The 23,599-nt window shown below is 38.2% G+C and overlaps 1 protein-coding gene across 2 annotated transcripts in view; it reads right to left on the bottom strand.

Moving 5' to 3' along the window:
• Positions 1-1,226: 1,226 nt before the first annotated feature.
• Positions 1,227-23,599, bottom strand: part of QSER1 (glutamine and serine rich 1) — a 41,750-nt gene continuing 19,377 nt past the window's right edge. For both annotated transcript variants that reach the window (XM_064715641.1, XM_064715642.1), the window contains exons 4-13: positions 18,150-21,848; positions 14,960-15,255; positions 13,796-13,912; positions 13,053-13,186; positions 11,603-11,814; positions 9,454-9,591; positions 8,006-8,103; positions 4,144-4,296; positions 2,974-3,069; positions 1,227-2,403 (exon numbers count right to left, since the gene is read on the bottom strand). In XM_064715641.1, the coding sequence (XP_064571711.1) occupies positions 2,263-2,403; positions 2,974-3,069; positions 4,144-4,296; positions 8,006-8,103; positions 9,454-9,591; positions 11,603-11,814; positions 13,053-13,186; positions 13,796-13,912; positions 14,960-15,255; positions 18,150-21,848 (5,084 nt within the window). In that variant the 3' untranslated portion in view covers positions 1,227-2,262. The remainder of the gene's footprint in view (positions 2,404-2,973; positions 3,070-4,143; positions 4,297-8,005; positions 8,104-9,453; positions 9,592-11,602; positions 11,815-13,052; positions 13,187-13,795; positions 13,913-14,959; positions 15,256-18,149; positions 21,849-23,599) is intronic.

Here is a 23,599-nt window from a genome sequence, read left to right as displayed (position 1 = left end):
GTAACGTGACCACAGAACTCTGCCTGGGCAAGTAACTCCCTGTCATCAACCTGCAGGCACGGCCAGCCATCCCAGTAAGGGATGGAAATTTGGGAATGCCCACTTGTGACTGAGGAGTGTACCAGGCACGTTTCTACTCCAGTGTGCACATTTACATTAAAATCATTTTGCCTGATTGCTGCCAAGGCTGCTAACTCTGCTGGTTGGGTTTCACTCTCTAAACTCACAGGACTGAAACCACAGAAATTCCTTAATCCCACAGCTACCCCTCTCTGCACGGGCGGGAATTAATTAGCTCCATGATTGCTCTAACAATCTGCACATTCTGCCTAACCCCAAACCCACCTCCTCTCCTTGATAGCTGCAGACACGGCAGTAGCACAATGTGTCATTAACACGACAGTGACCTCCCTTTTTAAAGCAAAACCACCAGCAAGGGGCTTGAAAAAAGGCAAGGGCACGTACCCATTTCTGTTCATAGCAGTCTGCACACAAATTGTAAAGGAGAATTATTGCTTTTTAAGGATGAAAAGCTTTGGAAATACGGTAAACATCCTACAAGGTTCTAAATCTAACCAGCTAAAATTCTGTACATACTTTAATATCCAAACCTCTATTTGCTTACTCAAGATCAAATAATTTCATTTTCACATCTATTCATTAAACTCTTTATAGTTCTACGGTCTAATGAATATTTAACAACTAAATAGGATCAAAACATGGGGGAAAGGTCACATGGCAATGAATATTACTTCATTTGGCCAATGAATAGTGAACCCTGCTCTCTTGGCTGAAATTAAGGCACTAAGTGGCAGTAAAAGGATAAAGGAATGAAGGGTTTTTTTGACATTTTCCGAAAAAAGACCAACATGACTTTTTTTTTTAGGACGCCAGTAGAGTACATCTCCATTCTGAATGACTCAGTAAGGCATTCTATTGGCAAATTCAAAGAAAATGTTCTCCTGATCAGAGCCCATTACATTCATTGTCTGAGTGTGACTAGTGGCACTACTAAGTGTTAACAACCTGGAGGGGGGAGAAAAGCTACAAAGATGTCTGAAGACTTGAAAGGCACCAAAAAGAGAACAGCTCTGCAACTGCCAGTTCTACAAACAATTATGTAAGCTGTGTTTAACACTGCATATAGTCTATTTTCAATCAACAATCTTTGTTGACCAAGATAAAGTGTAGTAGCTCTTCATTTAAACTCTCAGTTAATCAAGTGCTAGTTTAGTAAGAAATTTATTTTCACATACCAGAAAATAATTGCAGTGTCTAACACAACTACACTTAAAGCAAAACTAGTCTAGTATGCATTATGCATTATTCTGGTTAACACTGAAGCAAACCTGTATAAACAAAAGGGTTACCTCGAGATACATAGTTTACAATATAAAATCAACATATAAATGAATAGGATTTACTGAAAACAATGGAAAGTGTATTACAAAGATACATGTAACAATTTTAACCACAATATTTCCTCTGTGAAAAATACAACTATTAGTGAGATAAAATGTACAATTGATTTTTTTTTTCCAAAAGAAAAAAAAAACCACAGTATAAAGGAAAATATTTTTTTCTTCAAAACAGGGAAAATAGTTAAGGTCATTGTCTTTCATTACAATATAATTTGACACAAAAGCAGTCATAGGATTGCACCAACTCCATGTTCGGTCTCCCAAACATGACAATAGTAAAAGGAGTCCATAAAGCATAATGAAATTTCTGGATTTTATGATGGCAATATACGTATGCAGAAACTGATGTCACTCCAGCTCTGTTCACAAAATGTACAAAACTCTAAATTTGGTGGCCAGACATGTATAAATTAGTTCGCCCCAACGCTGACTTTTCTCTCACTTAGTCAGGGATGGAAAAATCTGTAGTATTTTAAGTGTTGTTATCTGTTGAGCAATAAAAAAGAAAAAAAAGTATATGTAGTGCATGCTTCATCACTTGTCAAAAACATTTCTGAAAATAAAACGAAGTTATCCAATAGTTTACAAAATCAAAAATAACTCTTCAGGTTAAAAATGTGGTTAGGTTTATGTTTAGCTCCATCTCCAAAGGACTGATTTCCTTGGCAGCATCACTTTTCCTTAGCACGAGCCAAGGCACAGAGTTCCATAAAGAGAAATAAAAATGGCTACGAACAAGAATGCAGTCTGGCATTGTGAAAGAAATCAGAGCCTCTCTCTGAGCTTTCTGTTCCATCAGGTTAGTGCCGTAGAAAAATGTGGGATTTGGGACACATTTCTGTTAGGAGCATTTCTGCTGGACACGATTCAAGAGTTCACCAAACTTTTCAAAAAGATCCTCCACCCATTTTATGTTTTTCATGCACAGCTGCACGATCTCCTCCTGGCCTAGATCTGCACTCGTCTTCTGAACAGAAGAAATCTAGTCAAAAAAGAGAAGGAGAGGGAGAGAGATGCACACACACATTAGGCTGCCAGAATTGGAGAATTTTCATTTTTATAAAAGTCTGCAGTTAAATATAAACCTTCTCTGCCAGAAAATCTTTGAATTTTAAAAACAAGGGTAATGCCCCCCAAAATGCAATTCTTAACAACTAAGCCAGAGCTCAACTCTTGTATTTCTACTACCTAAAATATTTCCAGCGAGGATTTGCAGAAGAAATAAAGGCACAGCATTTTAAGACCAAAAAATCCCTTTTAGATCCAAGGAGTTATATACACTGACAACATTTGTTTTGTTTATTTTGGATAACACCGAAGAACACTTCAGGAAATCCCACAAACCTTGCAAGCCTCACATCTGAATGTTCTAAGCAGCAGCTCCCATTAGGGGCAACCCATGTGGCCAGTGAAGCCTTTGCTTGCCATAAAAAATTAATTAAAATAGGAGAGAACAAAATAGCTGTTTTCTCATTTACCAAGAATGACAGAACAACCTCTCAAGTTGGACTCAATTCCCTCAGTGAATACAAAGAATGAGAGCAATACCTACCTCTTCTTTACATGTTAGATATATGTGATATTTGTAATGATGGAGGGAGTGATACAAAGAATACAACTGTATTTTTTCTGGATCTACTGTAAACTCCTGCAAAAAGAACAATTATTTTAGGCAAATTCATGTTATTTACCAGGAGACATGACAGACATTTTCTTCTGTAAACAATTTTTTCAGCAATTCAGAAATTGAGTGCTTCATTCAAATCATGATTGTGACATACCTGGCAAACTGTGATTCCCCTTATATCTTAATTATCTCCTATCTCCACTTCCCATGTTGTTTTATCAAAACCAGATGTGAGAATGCTTTCAGTCATCCTGAATGCACTGCAAACCCAAAATGGGTAAGACACACCCTCCTCAAGAAGTACTCCAAGAACTACCAAAATTTAACCATTATTCTACCAGATTGATGGCTATCATTGCAAAAGACATAGACTTTGTGCTTGAGAAAGCTGATTTGTGCTTACCTAAAAATTAGGTTAATTTGGCCAGAAATATGAGTGTGAGCTATATGTAGAGGTCATTTGTCAAGCCACTATTTACTGCAGGGAGATGAAGCTAAGAAAGCCAAATCTAGTTAGAGTGTTCCCCAGGAATTCTATGGAAATAAACAATATGTGCTTCTCAAATTTTTTCCGTGTTGTTTTTTATTTTTTTCAATTTAAGACACACAGCTTCATTCCACCATTGAAAATGAGGACTGGAACAAGATAGAGCTCAATTTTTAAGAAGTGTTATCTGATCTCAGATTTTACAGGTTAACACTATTTTTATTAAATTTTTGATCTAGAAGTCATGGTATCATTTACTTTGCAGCAAGTGTAAGAAACTGTTATTATGATTATTATATATGTTATTATTATAATATGATTTATTATTATGATCTACAGCAGCAATGGTGAAGGCAAATTGTTGCTGCTCCAGCAGCCCAGAAAGCTGACACACCATGTTTCACATATGAGTTATAATAATGATTTCATGTACTCCTTTAAATGTTGGTTTTTAACATTCCCTTGTGACAGAAAAAGCACCTCTCTCAAAGATTTTACATTTTGATCAACCAAACAAAGCAGCTAACACGTGAAGCAGTGTTTTATATAAACATGGTTATCACAGCACAAGTCAGATGGTGGCAGCAACAAACCCTGTGAGCACTCACCTGTGCTGATTTAGTGGTTGATTTAGAAGCCCTCAGTGTTTTCTTGTTGTAAGCTTTACCATTCATTTTGATCTTGGACACAGATGTCCCTCCACACTTTGTCTTGGAATCCCGAGTGACCACTGTCAGTTCAGGAAAGTTTTCCAAAGCGTTCTTCAACAGAGCACATAAAGACAAAGGATTAGGAAAAAATCAAGAATGGCCACATTGGTGATAAATTGGCCTTCTTTGAAAAGATTAGAGTGCAGCCTATTAGGAAAAAAATTATTCTTCCACAAAGACCTGATAAAGTGTCTTTATCAGATTATACAACCAAATCTGGTTTGGAAAGCATGACCACCTGCTCCTGACTACTGTAATTTTTCAAGACCAGCAGATCCTTTCACTGTACATCAGATTAACATCTGTGATTCTCTCACTAGAAAGAGAGGGGGAAAAAAAAGCTCCACAGGGCAATTTTTATCTTCTGAATTGCTTTCCATTCCATTTGTACCCAAAAATTCCTAAGGCTAAGTTACTTGAAGATTTTTAAGTATTTCATGCACAGTCAGGCACGTGGGGATAGGATGCCTAAATATCTTCATAGGTTTTGTCCCAGATTTTGTAAATTACAAACTAATTGCATATCATCAGATCTGTAAGGCAGAAATGTTTTGCACAGTGAAGTAGAAGGCTCGTTCAAAAAAGTAGAAGTTGAAGACATTTTAACTCATGAGAGCAAACTGCATTTCCGTCAGCTTCAATTCTATATTATTTGCATGAGTAAATTTGAATCCAATTTTGTTGAACAAATACAGCATTATGTTAGCAGCTGTTTTGAAATAGTCCTGCCATGCTACATAATCTGGCCCTGAACAATATGTTTCACATTAAATAAACATACATCTTTGTATTACACTCCACCATGAGGCAGAAAACTACACATATGGAAAAATGAATCAATGCAGCTTAAGGACCTTACTGGGACTATTGGGTTAAAATATGAAGTTGACTTCATTTTTATATTTTCTTTTAATAAACAGTACCTGACTCCAATAACCTCCCCTGCCTATAATTTATTAGCTCTTTATCTATATCAGCTATTTTTTCCTTTATTAAGCAAACCTCTCAGTAAACAGCTATTAAATCTCCTGCACAGTGGTAGCAGAAACCTTAACCAGCCAATCTGTGCATATCCAGTCTTCCTTGCAATACTTCCAAAGCGGAACAACTTACATAGGTTTGAATTATTTCGTTTTGTTATCCACTAAAATAGCCTTCCTCAAGGCTGATTTGGAGTGTTAAGGGGCTCTGGCCACTTCTGGAGAATTCCTAAGAACCAGAACAGTTCCGTGGCCACACCACTGACCTACACCAGACAAAAGTGAACTGGAATGAAGAAGTAAATACTAGTGATTACTGCATCTTTTGGATGATCATCCCAAAATGTTCCCCAAATGCCACATCATTATTTTCAAATGAAGTTTACACATTTCAGCTGAGATGCTTCACTTACTGATCTTCAACTAAAGCAACAATAATATTTCATAATTTTGTTTGTAACAACTATTACCCAAATGATGCAATGAACTGTCAGAACTACAAAAACGTTACAGGCAAAACTACCAAACGCTGACTGCTAACTTCAGTGTCTGCTTTGGTTTGTAATGCAGTGCTAACATATTCCATATTAACTGTATCCAGTGGAAAAACAGTATTAAATTCATCCTTGCCTATCAATGCAAACCAGTAAAAACATTCAAACTGAATGGTATCAGTGAATGACAAATTATACTTTTAACCTATTGCTTTTTTCAGTGTCTCATTCAACTCCAATATCTGAACTGATTATTTCATTAAAGGTGGAACAGAAACCTTCTGTATCTTAAAGAGCATCAAACACATTTTCCTAACCAACACAAGCACTTATGATGGCAAGCAGGCATTTCATTTTTATCCAAGACATCGACCCAAGGACGGCACCAGTTGGCATTGTTACATCAGAACAAAAACAGAAAAGGTTTTCTGTCCTGCAGATGACATCACAAGCAGATCCTTTCCTGACCTCCATGAACTCCATTAACATCTTGCAGATGATAGGATAGAATACAGTCTGAAGTTAACTTCAGAGATATGATACATAATCTGCTGCTAAGTGAACACACAGCAAAACTATTGTATTCACTATGAACTCCAGCTTAATTACATGTTGGAATTCATGTTGGTATTACATAGAATTATAGTAGCTTTTCCCTCTTAAACTGGGAAAAAAATCAAGTGTGACTACCTCTCACTTTTTGTGTACTGTGAATGTAACTGAAATTCTACAAATTTGTATCTTCTCTGCACAGGCAGGTCAAAAAGAGGTATCTATATTAGTAATTATTAACACTAAATTCTTACCATGACAAAAAAAACCCAATAAATGGAGGGTTAATACATGCCACCTTTTTGAGGCTCTGTGCATTTGAAATGACACAGCCCTCCCCAGGCCTTTTTACTGTAAGGAAGAAACCACAAGTAATTCTGTTCAAGGAGGTACAAATCATTCAGCTGTTGGGAAAACACCATAACTAACTTTAAAAAAGTTCAAGAATCATGTGAATTGTACCTGTTTCTCTGGTTGATGGTGGTCTCCTCCCTGAAACAAAGCCCCCTTATGTCCCACAGAATTTACCAGACATGGAATGGGGGAAAAGGTTTCATGGTGGAGAAGAGCAGAACTTTCAAGTCTGGTATTATCTCCCTCCTCACCTAGTTGTCAGATATGAGCTCACAGCAGTACAAAGAACAGCACTCACTCTCCAAGTGTCTCTGTGCTGTGGGACAGCCCAGAGGAAAGGGGGACAGGGAAAGTCAGGCAAAGAGCAAGTTTGGTGATGGTGTTCATAGCCAGGCCTGCTTTACTGTTGTTGGCCTCAGAACTGTTACAAGAACAAATCATCAGTCTGATTACAGACACTGACAAAAGGATGTTTTATTCCCAAGCAGCAGGACAAGAGAAAATGGGATACTGAGAGTGGATATTACAAAAACTTCCTCACCAGGAAGGTTATGAAGTACCAGAACAGGCTGCCCAGGGAAGTGCTGGAGTCCCCATCCCTGGAGGGCTCTGAAACACGTGCAGCAGATGTGGTGGCACTTTGGGACAGGGTTTAGTGGTGGGCTTGGCAGTGCTGGTTGAACAGCTGGAATTGATCTTTTCTAACCTACATGAGTGAAAATCACCTTCCTGCACTTGCAAGCTCTGCACTGCTGCTTGGAGGGTGGGTGGGAACAGTGGGAAGCACAGAGATTATCCTCCTGTTTACCTTCTCTCTACTGAGATGGTACGGCTTCTCTCTTCCCTGGCCACATCCAGACCTGATTTTTTATTACCACGCCAAAGCTGCTGTAATATGGGCTTGTTATCCACACTTTTCTCAACCTTCCATGCTGAAGATACATGAAAGAGCACACAAATGAGTTGTTCTTGCATCCCTCTGTTCTGGTTTTTAACTCCTCTGATCATGTTCTCTACTTCAAAGAGGCTCAGACATCTGCTCCACAGCATAGCTATTTCATGTAAAAGTTTATTTTTAGGCAATACAATCACTTAACCAAAAGCTCTAGAAGGACAGGAAACAGATTTTCTTTTGGCAAACTTGAAAAGCTTAAAGGAAAAAAATGCTTGAGAACCAAGCAGAAAGCATGGGGAGCAAAACTAGAACTTTACCTTTGCAGTATGAATTCCTCCATCCCAAAATATTCTCCAAATGCCACATACAAGCACTAAATTTATAACTGCTGTTCCAAATGAGTTTTAAGCTGTTCCTGCATGGTATGAATTCACTGATTTACCCAAAACATCACTTTTAAAAGCCTAGAATTTGAAAGAGAGTACCTTGAAAGCGTGATCCAAGCGCAATTTGGACAGCAGCCTTTTCCTGTTGTCATTCAGCATTCCATCAATCTTTCTCATGTGAGGCAAAAGCAGTTCATCTAAAAGACACATCAAAAACCCACAGCAGCTAATTATTAAGAGATGCACAATAATGAGATTCATATTCATTCTATACTTTGACCCATTAACATACAATGTGGAAAGTAAAAAATAAAGTAATTGGCATATAATCTAATTCCAAATGTGAGAGAAAAATCTTTTTTTTTTTTAATCAGCCCACTAAGGTGTTGTAGATAGTATGAAGTTTAATTGCTGACTGCAATCCTGCTTCTTCTTGGAGTTTCCTTTACTGCAAGGATAAATTCAGACAGAGCAATACAGAGTATAAATACTAGAGACAATTTTACACCAATTCCTAGATAATCCTCTTCTGTGCAATACAGCTGGCAGTTTTATCAAGACAAGTAGGTGGTTTTGACATTTGTTATTCCATTTTACAAGAAATGGTCCTGCTGGCATTTATAACACAAAAAAAAAAAATTAAGGAAAGTGCTTACTGCTAAAAGTTATCTGATAAACCACTGTGAATTGAACAATATACAGCTGAACATAGGCATGTGGCCAGGAATGAAAATTTACAGCTCAGTATGGAGCATTTTATAAATAAACTCAATTACTTTGATTTTAGTGGGAAACTACTGACATAATGCATGGCTCTGAAATCTTGAGATAAGTGTGCACTGATGCACATTCAAATCAAGAGAGGCAGGAGAGGAGAGGCTAGAAAAGATTTTTTAAAACACAGTCAAACAGAATATAGTACAAAACAACAGCTTGCAACTAAATACATGAAAGGATTTATCTTTTGGAACTTTTATCTTTGAATGTGTTTTACTAAATTTTGAGAAATAGGAGTTTTGACTTGTACACCCTGGAGTCTACTAGGATAAACAAATCCAAATATTTTGTCTTCAAAGAAAAAGTGTGCATTAATATCATTTTCTTTGATCAGGATTTCAAGATTTCAGAGTTTAAAAAGCTGAATTTTTAATAGTAGAAGGAATCATATCTACTTATAGTTATAGGCCTATTTCTTCATAAGAAAGCAAACAGACTTGAAACTCTAAATTTAAATAAATCTTTGCTAAGGTTTGAAGTACAGCAACTGTAGGAACAAATAGCTCAATTCTGACATTCACAGCAAAATTCTAATGCAGCAAAGAAGATAAAACAAGATTTCCAAGTTACTTTGACTGTTCAAAGAGACAATGAAAAAATATATATATACACACATAACGTGCAGATTCTTCAGCTGAGGTTGTGTAACTCAAATTTTGTTATGTTTGTTTTTAAAAGAACAAAAAGGGTGTTTTTAGAAAGAACACTTGCTTTACTGATTAATAACCTTAAAATCTAGTAAGAACACACAAGTGTTAAACATACTGTACCATTGCTCTTTTCCAAGGCCTGCATTGTGTCTGGATCCAAGGCAATGCTCACAAGCAACTCCATGTAGCTCTTGAAAGTCTCTTTCATAGCTCTTGTATTCAAAAAACGAGTAACAAGTGGAGCTGGAGGTACAACCTCTGAAAAGTCAACAGCATAGAATGAGTGTTTCCCCTTAAATATCCCAAAAACACTTGTGTTTTTCAAAACTGAAGGTATCTCTCTTAAAACAAAAGTGACCCCTACTGGTATCCCAAGAGATGAAAATTCAGTGCATTCGACTGCAATAAACGACTTACAAGTCAAAAACAGGGGCAGACACAAAATATGGTACAAATGGTTCCACTTTTAACTATCAGTATTTAGATTATATTTTAAGGAATTAAAACATTTTCCTATTAGTGTAGATGAAAGTTCACAGAAACACAATAATTTATTACTTCAGTGAAGTGAAGCACCCTAAGTGCCCTAACTTTCACCTCAAGGAAAGGACCTCCCAAAATTGCAAAATTTGAAGTCATCCAACAGGAAAAAGAATTTCTGAGTACTAATGTCACCTAGGAGCCTGCAGGGGGGAAAAAAGGGGGGGGAAAAAAGGGGGGGAAAAAAAGGGGGGGAAAAAAAGGGGGGGAAAAAAAGGGGGGGGAAAAAAAGGGGGAGGAAAAAAAGGGGGGGGAAAAAAAGGGGGGGAAAAAAGGGGGGGAAAAAAAGGGGGAGGAAAAAAAAGGGGGGGGGGAATAAAAAGGGGGGGGAATAAAAGGGGGAAAAAAAAGGGGGAAAAAAAAGGGGGAAAAAAAGGGGGAGAAAAAAAGGGGGGGGAAAAAAAAGGGGGGAAAAAAAAAGGGGGGGAATAAAAAAGGGGGGGAATAAAAAAGGGGGGGAATAAAAAAGGGGGGGAATAAAAAAGGGGGGGAATAAAAAAGGGGGGGAAGAAAAAAGGGGGGAAAAAAAAAGGGGGGGAATAAAAAAGGGGGGGAATAAAAAGGGGGGGAATAAAAAGGGGGGAATAAAAAGGGGGGGAATAAAAAGGGGGGGAATAAAAAGGGGGGGAATAAAAAGGGGGGAATAAAAAGGGGGGAATAAAAAGGGGGGGAATAAAAAGGGGGAAGAGATATAGGCACACTTATGCTTAAGGTGAGGAAGCTTTTATTTTTTCATAGACAGCAATTTTAACATGCACATCAGAACTATGAAGCATTCTGCAGCTTTTTATAGGCTCCATGTCTGACACCAGGGTTTTGCAGTGATTCAGCCAGCAAGGCTGATCAACTCCCTCAGGGATGACCATAATCACACCAGGTTACTTGAGCTCTTAAATATGGAGAGTGTTATTTGGGCAAGTTTGCTTGAAAATTATTTTAAAGGTGTTGTCCTCACAGAGGCAGTGTGCCAGTACACCAGTCATGGTGTATCTATATTTAAAAGTCACCAGGATGCTTTAGAAATGCAGCAATAATAAAGTATGAGCAATACACAGCTTTGTTTCAAACACACAGGAAATAGAAGCCTGCAAAATGCACCGCAAATCTGCTAGCAAAGGTAACCCCTATAAACTCTGTAAACTTCAGAAATCCCTTTTTCTTCTGGAGAGCTCCTGCAAACATTGAATCTCAATGTTCTATCAATGTCTTAATAGCAAATCTGCTCAGCAGGCTACATTTGAACTGCTGGCATTCGGACAAGCAATGGAGCAGCCAAAAACTCAACTGCTTCTTCCCCTTGGTTCTGAAAAAAGAACAGCAGCATCTGAATTCTCCCCACATCTGCATGCAGGCAAACACTTCAGCTATGTTATTTTAGACATGACATTCAGTTGCAATGGAAAACTAATGAAGAATCTCACTCTTAAGATTTATTCAAAAAACAAATTGGTTTCTCCTCCTACAATCAGACCCAACACAGACAGCAAGTGGTAAAATACGTACTCATGTAGATAAACTACATTTGAAATCAATTCAGTTGTAAACATTTGCTTAAACACCAACAGCAACTGAAAAGTTTTAAGAAACTCATTTTGCATGGCACTGTTGGATTTTATATTTTCTTTCTAAGGCTTGTACAGAAAAACGCGCAAGATCAAACAATGTAATTTTAAAATACTCTTAGTTCAGTTCAAAAGGGCCTGGGTGCCAGCAATGGTATCTCACTCACCATCTTCTTCACTCTGGGCCTCAGGTGAAGAATCAGACTGGGAAGATGAAAATTCTTCTTTCCACTTTTTCCTTTTCTTTGGTGGTGGTTCAGCCTTTACCTTTGGCTGTTTAGCTTTGGGTTTCACAGAAGAGACTTTTGTTGCTGCTGGTTTTGGTGTTGGTGGATCAGGGGGTTTGATGTTGCTATTACTAGGTTTGCAGTGAATAGTTCTGCAATGTTATGAGGAGAATGTTAATGACTATAATTACCACACAGGTTTTAGCAGTAATAAAATAGTTATAATCTTATTTAACCAGAATATACTCCCCACTGATGATATCCACTTATTTCACTGTAACTGGGTATTAGGTTGTACCCATTTTATATACTACTATAATTTTGGAATAATACTTGACCAAACAATGCCTTTCTCTTTCCACCCCTCAGAACAGGAAACAAACAGGAATGTTAATATCAGAAACACAAAGTTCTGTACTTTAGGAGCGATAACACAATACAGTTTTGAGAGCATGGCAGGGAATGCAATCTTAGAGTTTTGTCAGGATGGGAAAGCAGCGATATGTACAGCAGAAACATTGCCAGTATCTTCTGGAACACTGAGAATCATTCTAGACATGTGTCAGAAACGGAGATTTCAAACCAAAATGCATGGAGACAACAGACAGTAGAAGGATGAGAGCAAAGGAAGCTGAAAGACCTCACTTAATGAGCTCAGTGAAACACACACAGAGGTGGGATGTGACTGATTTCTCCAGAAATACAACATGCAGTACAAACAAAGAAAAGCCAAAAGCTGTGTGGAGAGAACAGCAGAAGCATAACAATCATGTTTTGTTCAAAGAGGGGATTGCTTCAGAGCACTGCAAGAACAGGTACTGGAACAGCCTTCCACAGCCCAAGAAAAAAGGAGCATCAAAATCCCAGCTACTTTTAGTAAAACGGGATTATTTCACAAAATTGATCATCTGATGGCACTGCTTTCTTTGAGAGCAAACTAGACTTAAAACTCCAGTGTTTTCCTGAATAAAGAGCACTGTCATGAACATCTGGCAGGACTGTGAAGAAAGCATGGTACTTCCAGTATACCAGGACAGAATGGTCATTAAAGCAACCCAGAAAAAACTACCTCGCTAGCAAAGTCCACAGGATATGAGAAAACAACACACAGAAAATGAAAATCATCACACTAGCAGGCTTGTAGGGCAAAGGATGACACAGGAGCAGCATGTAGAACCTTAACACCTCCCAAATAACTGATCATAGAACAGAATAGAGTAAGGAAGACAAGGCAGTAATTTATATTTAATTTCTTAAAGCAAACCAGACAGTTCTCCGTTTCCATATTAAAGCACAATTAATTGAAAGTTATAACTCTGTTTATTTCAACAGGTGTGTTCTTAATACGAAAACAATATGGCAAAATGAAAAACAAATTGAAATAAAATACCTTGCTGACTGCACAGGCTTGATTCGTGGCTTTTTTGAGCATACTCTGACATATTCCTTTTTGTTTGCATTTTCAACAAACTTCACATAAACTCGTTTGTATTTTGTCTTTGCATCTCCAAAGTACCCAAGATACTAAAAGGAAAAAAACCCAAACCACAAGTGTTTCTGTTAAGCAAAATCCGTCAGTTTCAACAAGTAAAAATTTCAATAGTAAAGAAAAAAATCAGTTTAAACTTCCCCATGTTTATACAACAAGCCACTCTACAGCATTTATAATTTAAACAAAATTCTCCATCAGATTTCCAGATAATAATTAAAACTGAAGACAACAAGGTAAGGGGAGGTACTCTGGGCTTCTTTTTTTTTTTTTTTTTCCTTTATTTTATTCTCCACATGTGTTATCCCAAAAGCATTATCTGCCTGGCAAAAGGCTGCCTGTTAAAATTGTATCCCCTCTTGTATCCTTCACAAGCTTTTTTCCACTGATTTTATTCTGGTCAGGAAAACTTGTTCCTTTACAAAAGATATCAAAGTGATATCAAAATGATACCAAAGACCCCGTGCTAGAAAGCAGAAAATCAGCCAATGGATGTCTTTAGGGAGAGTTTGAGCTGGAGGAGGTTTTCCCCTCTAGGATGATTGCTAAGAATGTATGCCAGAATCATATTCAATTGATTCTCCTAGCCTTGCATGAAGGAAAGCAGCTCCCATGAGGCTTCCCAAGGAATTCTGAGGACTCACACTGTTAGTAGCAGCAAACTCTCTGTGGCCATCACGCACTTCAGGAACAAACTTCTGCAATAAAGCCTTCTGTACTTTCCAGATAGCTGGAGGCTCTTTTCCTGTCTGCAAAGCAACCTGGAAGAACATAAAAAAATTGTTTGCTAAAAGCAGTGCTTATTTTTCTTCCAGAAATGTGCTTGTGCATCACGTTTTTGAGGAAGTAACCCAAGGATAAAATGTAAAGAAGTCATTTAAAATTCCAACACCGTCGTTATTAAGTCCTGTTTGCATCAAGGCAAGTTTGGAATTATCAGCTTGAATGAGAGTTTTCTGTAGATCCTACAAACAAACTACTAACTCAAATAAACCTTTTGGAAAATGTAGTCAAACACTCATTACTTTTTCATGACTCCTGAACTAACAAACTTAAAATTCAAAACATCTCCTAACGTACCTTAATCCCTTTGATAAGTGACAAGGGAATATTTCAAACTGATAACACTTGTCTTGTGTGACAAAGCAGCATTACTTAATTTAAAACTGCACCCTAAGAGGACAAGCACAGAGACAAGTAATCAAAAATATTAGAAATTTTCTAACAGTAAGAACATTGCTGGCTATGACAGCAACAAAAAGAAAGGTCAACATGCAGAATAATAAATATGGTGAAGCAACAAAACCAAATCAAACAATCAAAGACAACAAGGAAATTCACATAAACTCATGTGAAGAGTTGTACTGGTAGCTTATGGCAATAATTTCTTGTTGAAATACAAAGCAGAACCTCTTACAAAGAACCAGAAGCCAATTCCATTCAAGTTCTTTTGCAAAGTTTCATTTGAAAGTCTACTCCTATCTTAAAAAACAAAAAGTAGTCAAGAGACTTTGAAACATTTATGCTGTTTAATATTAAAACAGGTAATTCCAAGTTCTAACAGAGGTTACCAGCACACAGATTTACTTTATTATGTATGTAGCATAAAATGGGTCATGTACATTCAAAACATGTTTGTAATCTGCACTAGAAAGACACCTTTAAGGCATTTTGGCAGCAATCAGGGAATATTAGAATAGAAAGAGAAAACTAATCTGCAGCCTTTCCTCTTCTGGCAGTTGCTTGAGGCTAAATTCATATGCAGGGGTTTTGTGCTGTGTTTCCCCCCCAGCCAATATTCAGATTACCTTTAGTGTCTCTATATCTTCAATCTTCACTACAAATTCATCACGTTCTCTGTACATCCCCTCTCCTTCACTGTCCATATTCTCCTCATCAGTACATCCTTCTATTGCAACAGTCTCCTGCATTTTTGCCAATTGTTCTGAAGTCACAGCATCCTGTTGAGCTACTTTTAAGGGGTCAGCTGGATTCATTTTCTCCTGCACACTGCCTGCAGGAGCAGCTGTCTGTGGAGATTCCTGCTTTACTACAGCACTGGTGGTGGTGGCAGCAGCAGTAACAACTGTCACTTTTTCAGTTTCTGAAGAAAAAAATCCAAATTTCAGTTAAATTATCAAGGATTAGCAATGTAATATGGAGCTAGGTTTTCTCTTCTTTTCTGTTACAATTTATATTAAAAGCAACTATTCTAGGAAAAACACCTGTTCTAGGAGTTAAAATGGAAGCAGTATTTGACCACAACTAAATCTTAAACAAAACCAGAATACTGTAGCTAATATACCTCTGTTTGTATTAAACTGCTACATCTGTTAGCATCTGGAATTAACAAAACTGAATGCTTTGGAAAACAATTTGATAGTTACAGACACGATCACCAGGTAATACTGCTGTACTTTGTGACAATAAGCAAATACAACAGCAAAGGTTGCAACACTGAATCTTGTTATCTGCTGATAAATAATTTGAAATTGGATTGCAGAAAGAGAAATACACATGAAATATGAGAACATTTTCTGTGTGGCTTTTGGACATTTATAATTTTTATCTTGTGATAATGTAACTGGAAGTTCCAGACTAAAACTTTAGCAATAGTCTAATGATTTTTAATATTAACAGAGGTGAGCAATGAGAACTGATGGTACAAAACAAAGAAGGGAAAAGAACATTCCTTTCCTCCTCTATTCCAAAGAGCCAAAGAGAAGTCCCACCTTTCAAAATTATTCTTTCCCACCTGAAAAAAATTAGAATCCTTTTTAGATATTACTTTACAATCTTCTATGCATGTTAGTTTTAACATTGACTTGCTGATCTAAAAGAAATCAAGTTATATTAACTATAATACAATTACCAATATCACTCAGGAAACTTAAACCACTTCACAATTTTGTTACAATCACTGCTAATTGTTGACTTTTTCACTTGAAAAATTATACAAAAGATAATGTAACATATTTTAACAAAAGTGACTCCAAACAAATGAGTTAAATGTCAAATTAATGTGTCAATACAAAAGCTATATACCTAACTAAGTGAAGATTCGCTAAATCCATCCAATAAAATTGTTAATTTGGAATGTGAAATGTGTTCTTCCAGATACATCACCTCACATTATTGAAATATGTTCTATTTCTTCAGTGAGAGAGAGCTCTGACAGCTTTAATTAGCCACACCATTATGAGTTGCTCAGGTATATTTACATATTTGTCAGAACAGCAGATAAAGGTACAGGTACTACTTAATACCATCAACAAAAGACTATGTTTTAATATTTGTCTGTCTACACTTATTTGCAAAAACAGCCAGAAAAGGGGATTACCAGAAAACCTGCAAAACACCAGCAAGAAAGGAAGGAAGATGTCATCGTTAAGCATCTTGTACAAACAATTTTGTGTGTCACAAAACAGGAAGGTGAATTCAAGATATTGATGACATAAATTTTACATCCTTATGGATAACAAAGAAGATACAATCATCGTGTAAAAGAAATCATTGCAAATAAAACAGTAATGGAAATGCTCACTAATGGAAATGTTCACCCAACAAAAAAAAAAAAAAAAAATTGAAATATTTCTTTGGACATTGTACACAGAAATGGCTTAACTAAAATTAACAAATTCAGCAAGAGGCTCATGCCTTGGCACTGTCCAGATTTCAGCTTTCTGGTAAGAAAAACAATCAATGCTTTCTTGTTTGAAATATATATTCAAGTGAAAGACACAGAAGGAACTTCATCCTCTGTAAGAGCCTTTTTGAAATGCATGCACTTAACATAATTACATAGAAATAGCCACAGAAAAAAACAGAATAGTAATTAAGATAAAGCATTGTTCAGCATCTCAATGTATTCTGCAATGATTTCCCAGTATCTTAGGTGTGATTATTACAATTCAAGTTTAATTTTGCTATGTATTTTTCATGTCACACCTAGAGAAAAAGAATTCTCCCTTTCTCCTTTAATCTAAAAAGGGAAACCATTACTTCATTCTCTCTTGTTAAGAATCAGCTTACAGGTCACGGGTTCTGAATCCTGAGAAGAGTTAAAGAAATGTTTCATTTCTCCCTGTGATTATTTTGGAAGACAATGGTATTTCTCTGGAATTAGTACAATTATGTGATTGCCTGCATAGTCTCTAATTGCTTACCAGAGGGGAAAAAAAAATATAAATCTTTACTGAAGAGACCTGTCCAGGCAAAAACATTCTGTATGCTGAAAATGCTTCAAAACAAAACACCCTCAGTTAAAAGCTCTGAACATGGATGTACAGCACGGATGTAACACAACTGAAACTGCAAAGTGTGGGAAAAACTAATTACTGCTGTGATCAGTGGTTGCTGCCTGCCCCTCCCTGCCCAAACCAACCCTTCCCAGGTTTTGTTCTTTTGTTAGTAACCTATCAACATGGAACTACAACACCCTTGATCAATATGGCTCAAACAACTCCTACCTTGCACCATGAGAAGTTTACAAATAAATGAGTGCAGTTTACAAGAGCCAAAGTTTTTTCACACACGCATCCAGTGCAACTTCATTGTCACAGAAAATGGGTGTTTACCTAGCAAGAGCTTATCACCTGCTGATGGCAATTATTAATGTATTCCCTTGCTAGAATTTTTTAAAAATAGGTTTAGAACCTGTGACATGTTTTGTTGATGTTCCCAGATGAAAATCATATTTAGTGTTTCAAGCCAGAATCGAAGAGAACACACACATTATTCCAACTCCAGGCTAAAATAACTTTTTGGCATTAGTCCTATTTAAGTAGCATGAAAAAGTTTATTTACATATTTTCTAATTGTGGAAAACACTATTTTAGTCCATAGTCAATACACCTTTTGAAGAAAATTCTTAATTGTGGTCAAAACCAAATCAAATTAAAACCTTTACCTGAAGAGAGATAAAATTATTCTTTTTTTTTTTGTCCCATCAGCTACAAAAATCTCCTTCAACATATGCACCTGTAGTAACCCTTTTACCTGATTTGATCTTTTTCTCAGATGTTTCATCCAGGGCTGACAATGCAGTAGAGATGCTCTTTTGAAGATCATGATTACCACCCACGGAATCATCTTCATCGGAAGAAAATGAAGGCAGCGTTTCTAAATTTTTCTTAAGTTCCTCATCAGCTTTTTTGGTTGGACTTTCTCCACTGACCTCAGCAGGCACAGGTGCTGCTGCTGCTGGCTGAGGCTTTGCAGAGGGCTGCAGGCAAGGGGCACGAACTATTTGTGTGACTGGTCTCCTAGTCCTGTTTGGCATTCGTACAGCTGGAGTGGAAAACTGTTGCCTAGGCCCAGACTTCAGAAAGTCTAAAAAAGATGCAATAAATCCTGTTCTGACTTCAGGCTGTTTTTCTTCAACTTCTTTAATTTTTTGCCTCATTCTTTCCTGATGTTGGTAAGTATCATAACAACCTTCAGAAACAGGAGAAGAGTATGTGAAACATGCATCATTTCCTCTTGAATTTTGACGTTTACACTGTCCACTTCTTTTTACCTGTTTCTGAGTTGCACTGTCATCTTCTGCAGCATTTTTGTTTTGGCTTTTTCCTTTGCTTTTTTTCTTCTGAAGGTTCCCTTGAGTTAAATCTTGGCATTCTTCTTCAGTTCTATTAATGGTTCCATCTGAACTTTGGGGCACAGACAGAGGCTGCAATGGAACCTTTGACTGGTTACCTGACACTGTACCATCATCACCACCCACACTGAAATCATTCTCTGAAGCAGCACTTTCCTCACTCAGGCTCCTACCACTTGAAACAAACTCTGTCTCCCTTGCATTCAGTGCACCATCAACAGAAGCTTCATTATCTTCTTCAGACTCATGACTGATGCTGGATTGTTTCTTCACTCGCACAGCCTCCTGCTCCTCCTGACCAGGACCAAGGGTGGGAGAGGTCATTCTTATTGGTGCAGTCTGATCAGAAGTCTCAAGGTGCTGCTGATCCAGGTTCACAGCTTTTGTCTGTATTGTTGACACTGGGGTAAGATTTAGAGTAATTTGGCCTCCATTCAGAGAAATATTATTTCTGCTTGCTGGCTTTCCAACTACAGTAGGCGAGGCACTGAAAACAGAAGACACGTGTCTGGAATCCAACGATCGGAACTGCGTTTTAGACTCCTCACTATTTTCAACAGTTTGGATTTCCTCCTCATTAGAGGCTGATTTGGCAAAGTCAGATGGTGTCACTCCACAGGCTGCTGCTGTTGCTGCTAAGATGTCATCCACGTTGGATAATATATTCCTCTCATCGCTGAGAAGCATAGATTCTGGGAAGCATATCGAACTAAGAGAAACAAATTGATTTTTTGCATCATGTTGATTTGTCTGAGTAAAATGATCTTTTGCTGTCAAATGCTGCTGTAGTGGTTTTGAAGACTCAGAAATGTCCATTTTCATTACTTCTGAATTCTGACTATGAAGCTGCTGCTGAGAATGACCCCCATTGCTTTGAACAATGTGACCATCCATCTGAAGGAACGGATGTGCCACCTGCTGAGGACTCTGTATTCTTTGCACTTGTGGTGATGCCTTTGCTTGTCCTAAACCCGACTGCAGGATTGACTGGTGAAGGATCTGCAAGTCACAGGTTGACTCCAGCAGAACCTGAGCGCTGGGCAGGCACAGCTGATGACCGTGTCTTAAAGCATGAGGCTGCACCTGTGGTGGCGTGCTAATGACTTGGCCCTGCTGCTCTTGAGCTTTACTGTCATGTACCTTATGCATAAGGGAATGCTGCTGGTTTAGCTCCTTAGCACTCACAGCTCCCTGTGTTGTTCTCATTAAATTCGTTGTCTTTTTGATATCATGGCTTAGGCTGCTGATGTGGCCAATGTGTTGGGAAAGCTGTTCCACAGAACTGACCATTCTTTCATCTTTTTTTGTTCCTTGAAGAGTAAGTCCAACAACCTGATCCTCAAGACGAGAGTTGCTTCTGATTACACTTTGAGAGTATCTGTCATTTGCTTTTGAGACCCTGTAGGACGCATCCTGAGCATTGATCTCCTCCTCTGTCAGGCTTTGAGTGGAAGATTCAAGAGCAGCTTGCTGTTGCAATGCCTGCATGTCCTGCATTGATAACTCCTCCTCCTGCTTCGATGAGGCGTACAAGTTAGAGTCAGACTTCCTTTTAACATAGGACTTTGTTTCTGAGGAAGGTCTGTTGTTCTGCAGCGTCTGGGAGTGAGCTGGGGATGCAAAAGGAGACTGGACAGATGGCAAAAACTTTTGAGACTGTGGAGAGGAGGATTCTTGTGACTGAGAGTTCTGAGAAGAATGTAAAGAAATATAGCTTTGATTAGGGCTGGAGGCTGGAAGAGTTTGTACCCGAGGAGAGGCGTTAAAGGAAAGAGAAGGCGACGTTAATGTTAAAGACTGCCCTGAAGAATAGCTTTCTGAAGGACTAACAGCTGCTAAAACTTGTGACTGAGATGAAAAATTAACTTGGGACTGGGTAACTGGAGATAAACCCTGAGAGTGACTAGAAGAGTAGTTCTGAGCTTGGCTGACTGAAGAGAGTTCCCTCATTTGCCCAGAGTAGTTCTCATTTGGAACTGAGGTCAATACCTGTTCCTCTGAGGAGTAACTTAAAGTCTGACTGTCAGAAGTAATAGCTTGTGATTGCCCAGAAAAAGTCAATGTTTTATACAGTGAGGGCAGCTTCTCAACCTTACTGGATGAGAAATCCTGTGAGTGGCTGACAGGTGGCACATTCTGAGCCTGGCATGAAACGTAGTTTTGGGACTGACTGACGGACAAGAGGCTGGGGAGCTGTGCTGTAGAATAGATCTGTGCTTGGCCTGTAATGACAGAACTCTGGTTTTGTGCAGTTTTGGCATAGCTTTGTGTCTGCACAGTGGGAGCTACACTCTGAGGCTTGGGGGTCTTTGTTGACCTCGGAGGCTGCTTCATGGAACAGTTTTTCACTTTTGCAGTGGAAGCAGAGGGAAAACCAGGCGATGGAATTGCAGATGTGTACGACTGAGCGAGTTCCACTGTGACTTGAGAAGTCTTCTGCTGTGGTCCTCCATTGCTCACCTGAGTAACATCTGCAACTGGACTGCAGGATAACGCCGAGTGCCTAGACGTATCCTGAAAGTTAACTCCACTCGTACTTGTTAAATAGCTGTGTAAGGAATGCTGTGAAACACTCAGCTGAGGCTGGACAGACTGAGTACTCGAAGGCCGCTGGTGGTGTTTGATAACACTACATTCTCGCTGAAGTGCTCTGTCCATGGAAGCAGTGGAACCAGTGAAGACAGATGTGCTGTAGGCCTGAGACACCTGCTGGGCTCCTCCAAGGGTCGAAGGCAACAAACTGAACTGAGGCTGCAAAAGATGGGGCGCAGATTCTTGAGCAGAACGATATGTTGATGACTGGGGGGGCACACTGGTACTCAGAACGGAGCTGCCCAGGCGCTCGAATGTCAAAGCGGTTGGAACAGTGCCTTGGGATGTTTTAATCTGCAATAAAGGATCGTGGGCACTTAAGAGACCGTTGGATGTAGCACTGAAAGTGGCGTCTTGAAGGGTAAGAGAAGGGGTAGTAGCAAAGTTTCTGCTGCTGAAGGTGTTGGGATGCTGATACGCTGACAAAGCGGAGGTTGGTGGAAATGTTCCAGAGGTTGGCAAAGCTCCAGTAACAAATAGTTCTGTGGCTGTCGAGGAATGCATACCTGGAAAAAACAAAAACAAAACAAGGAGGAAAAAGGAGCATAAGAGAGCTTTAAAAATAACAACATTGCATTTCTTCTTGCAAGCTCTTACAGCATTTACAAATATCATGTTCTTTAGAGTCACCACCCTTTTAAAAAACCCAAACATACATAGGGAGGCACTTATCATGGGTAATTTTCAAAATGGAAATGTGGAGTTTTTTTAGAATGTCAGACTCTATACCTGCAGTGAATTGCTGAAACCTCATATCCTAAAGATGCAAATTGTTGATTAAAAAATTGTACAAGATTAATTCTGCTTTGAAATGGAAGGCTCTTTACTAGTTTTTATTTCAGTTTAAAAAGAAGATCATACTAAACCGATCAAAAGCCCCAGCCACCTTTAATAAACAGTAAAAAGGCAAAATTAGACCTTAGCAGTTGTGATACATACACAGTTTAAGAAGCAATCCCATCTCCTGGAGTTACCCTCACCAATAATTTTATAACTCACTTTATGGGAAACATTTCAGAGCATACAGTGAGACAGCTACTGGTCTATACACTCTGCAATTCATTTTCTTAAAGGAGGGGTTTTACTTTCAGTACAAGCAATAAATATAATTTGTATGCTTTCTGAAGTGAGAGTCCCAAATATCCTCAGACAGCAATTATCTGCATGGTGCAGTAACAACTATCCAAATGAAAAGCATATTTCTTATTTGCATCCAGCCATGGGTATGACACCCTGGCTTAAACAAGATTTCTCAACAGAATACACTACTCCAGCTGAAACAGGAGTATAAAACTCCCTTGCAAGCTTTGAGGCTTAGAGCAGTGATCCATATCATTCACCCTGTAACCCTGTAATCATTCACCTTGCTTTTCACCCTGTAACTTGCAGACACTGGTGAAGTTTGTGTACTGTTTCCAAAGTCTACCAAGAAAAGCAAAGAAGACAAGTTTATTCCCAGAGCAGCTTAAAATTTTTGCAAAGGATTCATTTTCCTCTGGGAAATTTACCAGGGTATGCAAATCAGAAAAAATTAAAATCAGTGGAATGACTTGACCTTTTTAGATTCTTCTTGCACTCTTAAAACACTTTTTAGCTTAGCATCATTCAAGAACAAATAAAAACTCTCAGTAAATCAAGCTTGTTTTGAAACAAATACTTCAGTTAAAAAAATATTTCACTTTACAATACAGTAAGTCTTCTTAAGCTGATTGCAACTTAATCATACAATTGCTTTTGAAGTTTCAGGTGAAGCTGAGAAATAAATTCTTTGTTTCTCCCTTTCAGCCCAAGACAAACTGATATGAAGAGATGTGATAGTGAAGGAATGCCAAGGTATTTTTCCTTAGTCAACAATAAGGTCTTTCTGAGTGAGAAAGCATAATCAGTGTTTTAATGCACTTTTCCCCCCATTCTAAAAAACTGCAACATCATGTTCAACTGGGTTCTCTTTACTGCTCCCTACTGCTAACACAAAGGAAGGGCCATCTGGAAGCCCCTAAGAAAGGGTAAAATTTAAACCTGTTTAAACTGCAGATGTTCATTTCTCATCTAACCTGTATTTTACCTTTTTCTTCCATAAATCAAAACCATTCCAAATACCTCTAACTTCTTAAACCAGACAAGAGCCTGTCACAGGAGCACTACCATGGCAGAACTGCTGGGCTTTATATTCTAATATTTGTTCAGGAGCAGAAAAAAGGCATGGCAAAGGACTAAGCTGCATGCACAGACACACTCTCACAACCCTAAGAAATCA

The sequence above is a fragment of the Zonotrichia leucophrys genome, chromosome 5, assembly GCF_028769735.1.
Source record: "Zonotrichia leucophrys gambelii isolate GWCS_2022_RI chromosome 5, RI_Zleu_2.0, whole genome shotgun sequence".
NCBI classification, from domain to species: domain Eukaryota; kingdom Metazoa; phylum Chordata; class Aves; order Passeriformes; family Passerellidae; genus Zonotrichia; species Zonotrichia leucophrys.
Note: the sequence above shows the minus strand (reverse complement) of the source record. Positions and strands in the feature narration are given on the sequence as shown.